The 8364-nt window shown below is 29.4% G+C and overlaps 1 protein-coding gene across 1 annotated transcript; it reads right to left on the reverse strand.

Annotated features, from left to right (window-relative positions):
* Positions 1-3120: 3120 nt before the first annotated feature.
* Positions 3121-6516, reverse strand: LOC105948593 (alanine decarboxylase). Its single transcript, XM_012971814.2, has 5 exons — positions 6315-6516; positions 5959-6193; positions 4916-5109; positions 4651-4787; positions 3121-3985 (listed from the first exon to the last, which is right to left on the reverse strand). Exons 1-5 carry the CDS (start codon positions 6469-6471, stop codon positions 3395-3397), a joined length of 1314 nt encoding a protein of 437 aa, XP_012827268.2. The 5' UTR covers positions 6472-6516; the 3' UTR covers positions 3121-3394.
* Positions 6517-8364: the final 1848 nt, after the last annotated feature.

Here is an 8364-nt window from a genome sequence, read left to right on the forward strand (position 1 = left end):
GTTCTTGGTGGATGTGTGTGTTTGTGGAGAGAGGCAGCTTGGAGAGTGTGTGTTTGTACTGTAGTATGTGTTTCTTTTGTGTGTGGTCGAGAGAGAGAGAGGGGGTTCTCCCCAACCTTTCCAATACTATCTATAATAATAGTATATTCTTGGACTTATTGGCCTCATGGGCTAATTGGGCTAGATAAGTTTATGGGCTTTTATTCCTTTAAGTTGTGTATTAACTAAGCTAGGTCCATTCATATTATAGTAGAGGCAAAATGGCCATGATCGCAAATAAATGACATTGTTTACAAAGACTTCTCAAAATAATCCAACTATAGTGGGTGTTTATGAGTTCTGACCTATGTACCTCGGAGAGGAAGATGTCACGGCGAAACGGGAAAACGGGCACAAAGAAACCTTAATATCTCAAAAAATCGGATACGGGAAAATTATAAAGGTATATTTATGAATTCTAATAAATATTATAAATGGTAACAAATATGTTTAACATAAATTATATATGTATCAACAAATTATATATAATTCACAAGTTTTAATCCGTATTGTCACTCCAGGAATTATATATGGGTTAGATAAATTTGTTTTATTATATAATTAACATCTATAAAATAATATGAGAAGAACATTAGAAGGGAAAAAAAAAAAAGACGATTTAAAATAAAATAAATGAAAATCAAAGGTACGCAATTCTAAGTATTTATTGAGATATGTTATGGATTTTATTGGGTGGAAGTGGAAAAGACTAAAGAATTCTTACATTAAGCATGTGCGGTGTGCCGGAATATGAGAAGATCCGTTGGAATATTCGCCCCAGGTGGTTATGTGCGTAAAAAATGAAAGTTTGAATGTGCCCGTGCAACTTCTTTTAGTTAAGGTGGCAAAGTGCAAAAATGGAAAAAGTTCAGGTGGCGAAATGCTATTAACCTTTTTCTTTAACATAAAATAAAGTGAAATAAACAGAGTTGGTATTAACTATTAATTAATAGAGTCTAGGGTTAGTCCTACTCTCATTTTCTAATTTTCTTTCTGTAATATGATTAAAATTGAAGAAAAAGGGGATTTTTTTTTTGAATTTCTCTCTTGTACTTGAATGAAATGCAGAAATTTCCACAGAAATAGTGTGCAAATGTAGACACTAAACACATAAAAAAAATCTATCAAATTATTTAATTATCAACCAATATATATAATCACAACGAAAATATGACAGCCTAGACAAAATATAATGAATAGTGATATCCATGTAAATATTTCATATGATATCAAATTATCAAAACACTAAAAAATAAAAACATTATTACCAACACAATTATTTCCAAATCTTCCTTATATATAGCAACACCATTTTCATTACCATATCACCATTTTATTTTCCATCTTTCATTTTGAGGATAAAATTGTTCCTTTTTTATTATTATTATTATTATTATTATTATTATTATTATTATTATTATTGACCACCTAAGTAATTTTTGGCGTGTATTTATACAAACAAACATTAAATTATTAATTTGGAAAAAAAGAAAAAAAAAAGGATTTAATAATTTAATTGGAAATGTTTAAAATGTGCAGGTTGAGTTCTGGATATGCTTGGTACTGACACTATTCGGTTATCTCCCTGCCATCACCAAGTAGTCTCTTTTTCCATGGTAATTTTTCCAATCCCTTTTTTTCTATTTCAAATTTATACTTTTTTTATCATTTTATTAATTTGTTGCAATAAAATAAAAGATTAACAAATGAATCAATTTTTTTCATGAATAACATAAGCTTTTTAAAATTATTGGAACGGAATTTATGAATTCCACTCTGTTTCGATCCGAAAACTGTCTTTTAGAAAAATGCTTTTCATTTTGAATTATTCCAAATATTATAATTTCCATTTTTGTTTATCAGAAACATGAAATCCCGGTTTTCCTATTAATTTGAATTTCTAACACCAAATTCCGAAAACTCGCCAATTTGTTTCCAAAAATTGCAACTACAATATAAATATTAGTTTATATTTTATATTATATGTGAATAAAAAAAAAATTCCGATTTCCTCCGATTTCAGTTCGGAAAAAAAATGGAAATATATATTTTAATTTTCAAAACATTCCACTTATTTGGAACACAATTGAATATATATATATATATATATATATATATATATATATATATATATATATATATATATATATATATATATATATATATATATATATAATTTAAATGGAAATGATTTTATTGTTTTAAATACTAATTTACAACCTACAATAGGACAAAAAATGATAAGTTATTTATTTAATCTTTGGACAGGTGGAGATATGAAGGGTAATAAAGTATTTTCCCACTTTGGTGGACATAACTGATTGGTTTGGTATTGCTGTTAACCTGCTAGTCCTTTTCTTCTTTTGTTTTCTTTTGGTTATCTATTTGAATTTCATTTTATTTTTATTTCATACTATAATCATAATGTAATGTGTGGTTATCTATTTATCATAGTTTGTTTGTTTTGCTACTTGTGTATTACTTCTTTTAAGTATTGTAATTATAACTTTCTTTTGATGTAAATGGTTTTTATTATTTATTTTTAAATTTTACGGGCCCAATTTGATCTGATATATTTATTGTCGTGTACAATATGTATGAATCTGTACACATATATTATATATGTCGTACTTTTTAAAGTCAATAACATGTGTCAATTTTTCACATTTGCACAAATATTAAAAATCTTAGAAAGAAGGGAAAAGAAAAAGAAAAACTAAAATTTACATTTGTCGACTAATTACAAATTAAAACTAAAAATGAATTGATTACAATACCGGAATTCCAAAGTTTGCAAAAAGAAAAAAAATAGCAAAAAAATCTTTAAAACAAATATTATGAAATGAATATAATGATTAAATGGGAATTATTTTTATCCTATCTGATTGATTTAACAATACAATTCTTGTGCCACTAATTAATTTCCAATAACATATTAGGGAAAGTGAAGCCATGAATTTCATGAAGCAATTCAATTAGTAAATCCAAACACTAAATATGCCATTAGTCTTGAGATCAACAAAACAAATAAGATAATACCTATAAAGAGGCAACAAACAGCAAAAGCATTAGAAGGAGAAAAAAGAAAAAGAAAAGAACGTAGTTGTTGCACAAAAAGTGGCGAAATCATAATCCTACTACTGGACGGCCGAATATACAGTAAAGAAATATTGTAAAAATTAAATAAATTAATGACAACAATGATTGTTCTAAGAGTGGTGGTGTAGAATATTGTTACGTGGTGAGTTTAAATTTTCGATGGTTCGGTGAAATTACATACCAATCGCTCATTAATTCAAGCTTTAACTAAATCATAAAATTTATACACCAAAGAGGTATATACATTCACTCTTATTCAATTTCTACTTGAGTTGCCATTCCCATGAACCGAGCAAGCACAATTCGAAGGCCCAATATCCTCTGCAAGACAAAGCCGTCGAACTTCTCCAGATCCATACCAAATCTCTCTCTTTCGAGTAAGATCGCTCAAAAAATCATCCAACATTTTAACTGTCACATGAGGCATCACAATAACATGGGCCATTTTACCGTCAACAGAAAGTTGCCAATGATAGATGAACTCAAGATCAAGAGGACGCTCGAAAACAACCAAAATGTTCGATTCGTTAAGCATAACACTGATTCCCGCATTTTTAAGTCCATCTCTCAAGTACCTGGCATTCATCAAGCACTTGTTGACTTCTTTCTGAAGTCCCATGCGACCTAATTTCATGTTTAAACTGTACCATATGAAGATCGGTGCGTGCCCATTTCGACTTCCGGAGATTGTATTGTCCACTGTGGCAATGTATTCAATGTTTCTCGAGAAATCGGCGATATGCCTTTTCCTTGTCATGAACACGCCGCAAGGCATTGACGAGCCCAATAGTTTATGGGCTGAGACGCTAACGCTCCCAATAGGCTTCTTGAAACTAAATTTTGGTCCCTATTAAAGATTGGAACCAAAATGTTTTGTGTGAAATGCACGAAAAATATATTTGAAGAGGTTGCATGAAAATGAAGATATGTACATGCCATGCATCGATCTAGAATTGGAAACTGGAACAAAATTTTAAAATAGGTGATTCTCGTTCAATAATTGTTCACTAATTTTAATTATTTAATATAATTCCAAAAAATCCAAACTTCAAATTTCATTTTTAATATCAATGTCTAAGTTTTTTTTAATATGTACAATGTGGATAAATAATAGGATTTTTAAATTTCAGTAATTCCACAATTTTGATTTAAATATCAATTTCACATTTTTTTAATATTTGTAGAACAAAATTTGAACTAGTTTGTTTACCTATTTTTCTTTTTCGAAAATGCTAATTTTTTAAAATCTATAAATATTACTAGTTTAGGCACACGAAACCTTGGGGACCCTGAAAAATTAAAGCAAAGTTGTAATATCTACAAAACTTATGTTTTGCGTACACTTTCATAAATACTTGGTAAATAAAAAAAATTAGAATTATTTTTTACGAGTTTTTGAGGCGGTGCACTTTTAAAATTCTCTAAATTCACCGTTGCAAGTATAGACACACACACACACACACACACACACACACACACACACACATTGAGAGATGATATGTACGTATATACATTTTCAAGAAAAGGAGAGATGAGCCCATATAGTGCTGCATCACAATGTATGTAAAATCGATCGCGTGAGAAGTCACATTCCTCTAAGGTTTTTATGACAAGATCAAGGTTGTCGACACCTCCTTTGAAAGTTGTCCCTACAAACTCAACATATTTCTCAAAATCTTATATCAATTTTAGAGTCCAAATAACATATTAAAAAATAGATAAGAAATGACATTAATAATTATGGATTTGTGACACTGTAATAATTTAATGATCATACCTATATTCAGATTAATGATAGCAGGTTTATCATTGTTGGCAAATAGCTTTTGTCTTAGATCCGTGCAATCTATCTCCCCACTAATTAAGGTACCTATTATTTGGCACTCCATTTTGAAAATTCTTGCTGCTTTAAATATAGAATAATGTGATTCTTTTGATGTGTATAAAATTCCATCCGGTAGTAAATCCCTCCTGCAATAACTTGCTAACAATTATATATATATATATATATATATATATATATATATATATATATATATATATATATATATATATATATATATATATATATATATATATATATAAATTGAGTTCATGAAGATATACAAATGTTGGACACAAATATGTTACTTGATACCACTTCAAATACATGTGGCATGCATGGCGTAGTGACGAGTCCAGGAATTCGATATAGGGGGGCTTCAATTTTCGGGGGTTCGAGGGCAGCGCCCCCGAGATTTTTTTAAGGATTTTTTTGAAAATAGGAAAAGGAGAAACGAAAAAAAAAATAAAAAAAATTAGAGTTTGTTGTTTGTATTAATTTGGATTTTGGGTGGGCTAATTAATAAAATTTGGGACTTTTTTGTATTAATTTGAATTTTGGGTAGGCTAATTAATAAAATATAGAGCTTCTTTTGCATTAATTGAAATTTTTGGTGGACTAGTTAATAAAATTTGAGTGGACTAAATAGAAATATGGTATAATATAGGGGGCAAATTAAAAAATGAGGGTGGGCTTGAGTCCACCCTTGCCTAAGGGTGGACCCGCCCCTGCATGGGCGGACCCAAAAAATTTTATAGCTAGATTTTTTCGAAATAATCCGACCATAAATAAGTAATAAATTTTGGATTTCAGGGCACGCCCCATATAGTTTTCTTTTTTAGAGGAATTCATTAAAACGATGCAAAAGTACAAAAAACAACAAAAAAACAATATTGATTTGATTAAAAATTTAAACGATAATCTAATAATAATTGTATTTAAGATATTAATATTAAATAATTACCACTCTAACAACTAAAAATATGTATACTAATTACCCGAGCAACAATGCTTGGAGATTGGCTTCTGTTCCACCATTGGTCACATAGCCCCAATATTCATCATTCTCAATCTCCCATAGCTCCGCAAACCAATCCAAAACCGCCACCTCAAACTTCTTCGAATGCAAACCGAGGTTACTTTCCTTAAACGGATCACCAACGTTATTGATGTGGAAGCGTAAAAATGGAGATAAATCCGTCAAACAACTGCAATCTTGGTTGAGATGATAACCTTAAAAAACAATAAAATAATTGATCGACGATTTAGTTTTCATCCCACAATATATGAAAGATGAAAAAAGAAAATCAGAAGGATAACTGAAATGACTATTATTATATATACATATATGTACCTAAAAAATGGTTAGATCTTTCAGCAAGATGCTCTTGAAATTCAGACAAGATTTTCGTCAAACGACGTTGTCGGTCCACATGACACTCCTCGTCGAATGGTTCCACCAGATCTAACGAATATTTCTTGTCGGTGACATTTGAAATATTATTTTCCATGTCTCTCTTTTCTGTGATTGAGAATTTGATGGGGTGAGTCAATTGATGCTTGGATTTTATAGAGGTTTTAGCCTTTTACGTATACATACGGCTCAATAAATATGGTCACAAATTTTGGTATTGCATAGTTAATAAGTTCGAAAGTATGTGTTTCCCACATCCCTATCTAGAAGAAAATAATTGATTGTATTTCAAAAAACAAATATTTAAGATTTACTTTTCAAAAAACAAAGAAAATTAATTAAAGATTTAAGTGGCATGGCCCAAAATTAATGAAGTCCAATATATATGAGACCAAGGTACACACTATCAAAAGACCATGTGCAAAAATTCCAAAAGGAATACCGAATATGAATTCTAATATATGGGGCAAAATATGAATTCGTCTATGTGGTTTTAAACTTTTAATTGCGTTCAATATCATCCATGAAACATAATTTCACCATCAAAATTTATAATTTTGGCAAAATGACCATATTGCCCTTGCAAAACCCGAGGGACTAATGTGAAATCCAGCCCCAATGCACTTTTTTTTACGGAATACCTCAATATATAAAATTATATTTAATAATATTTCAAGAACATATGCGAAAAATATTCAAAAAATAATTCGGTATAAAATGGCGGTTACAAAATCATCATTCATCTCTATGTTTGTTTTTTCAGCGATTTGCATATATGAGATAACGCCAATGAGGAGGACTTAAAAACACCTATGTCGAGACCAAAAACAGTTTCGCAAATAAATCCATTCCGAATTTTTTTTCCTTAAATATCCCGTCATGGTATAATTTAGATCACTTTCATCCATTAAACTCTAACTTCATCAATATTGCACATTGACTCTGGATTTGAACAAATATATTACAATACCCCCAATTTCACAATTTTTGATTTTTTTTTCCAGAAAATAATTTTTTTATGATTTTTTTCCGGACAGTTTTCAGGGTTCACTATTTTTTTTTTGAATTTTTATTTTTTTCCCCACTAAATTACTGTGTTAACAACAATATTATTGTGTAGGACAATAATACAACAGTAATATTGAAGACAAAACAGTAATATTAATATTAACATTTTTTTTCCGAAATTATTGTGTTAACAACAATTTTATTTGTCTGAGACAGTAATACATAATATTGAAGACCAAAACAATAATATTAATATTAACACAATAATATTGCTACATTGGACAGTAATATTACTGCCGGAGACAGTAAGATTGTAGGCCAAGACGATAATTAATACATTAATATTAGGGCGAATGGCAAAAATGTCCATCACATGGGACTAGGGGTGCAAGTTGGAACGGAATTTCCAATTTCCGCCGATTCCGATCCGAAAAGTTCCGATTTTGGAACAACTTTTTTCATTCCGACTTCCGAAATTCCGATTTCCGAATTTTTCCGATTTTTTTGGATTGGAATTGGAATTATATAAAATAAATTTGGAATTTCCGATTTCCGATCCGATTTAATTCCGATATTAATTCCGAAAAAATCCGATTTTTTTCCGAAAAATACACCTATAAATACTATATATTATATAATTCTTATTTTCCGAAAAATACACCTATAAGTTTTGTTTTTGAATTTTGACATAATGAATTGTTATTATAAGTTTTATTGGATATTACGTTGTGTTTATTTTTATTTATTTTTTTGAACTGAATTTTAGTAGTTATTAGTTTTACTTTTATCGACGTGAATTTTCTTGTTTTTGAAAAATTATGAATATTATAGAAAATTTCGGCTAAGTTTTGAAATTTTAAAGCTTATGTGATTTCCGATTTTTTTCCGAAATTCCGAAATTTCCGGGCCTTTTGGAATTGGAATGAATTTTTAGATTCCGAAATTTTTGGAATTGGAATTGGAATTGATTTTGTACTTCCGA

Source organism: Erythranthe guttata, chromosome 2 (assembly GCF_056151865.1).
Source record: "Erythranthe guttata isolate IM_541 chromosome 2, IM_541, whole genome shotgun sequence".
NCBI classification, from domain to species: domain Eukaryota; kingdom Viridiplantae; phylum Streptophyta; class Magnoliopsida; order Lamiales; family Phrymaceae; genus Erythranthe; species Erythranthe guttata.

Bases quoted from the DNA above. Each gene is read 5' to 3' on its own strand.
- LOC105948593 (XM_012971814.2), bottom strand. From the start codon at position 6,471: ATGGAAAATAATATTTCAAATGTCACCGACAAGAAATATTCGTTAGAT. The intron at 5,110-5,958 runs GTAATTAGTATA...AAGTTATTGCAG, and splicing joins CTCCAAGCATTGTTGCTCGG to GAGGGATTTACTACCGGATG. The intron at 4,788-4,915 runs GTATGATCATTA...TTGAGTTTGTAG, and splicing joins TATCATTAATCTGAATATAG to GGACAACTTTCAAAGGAGGT.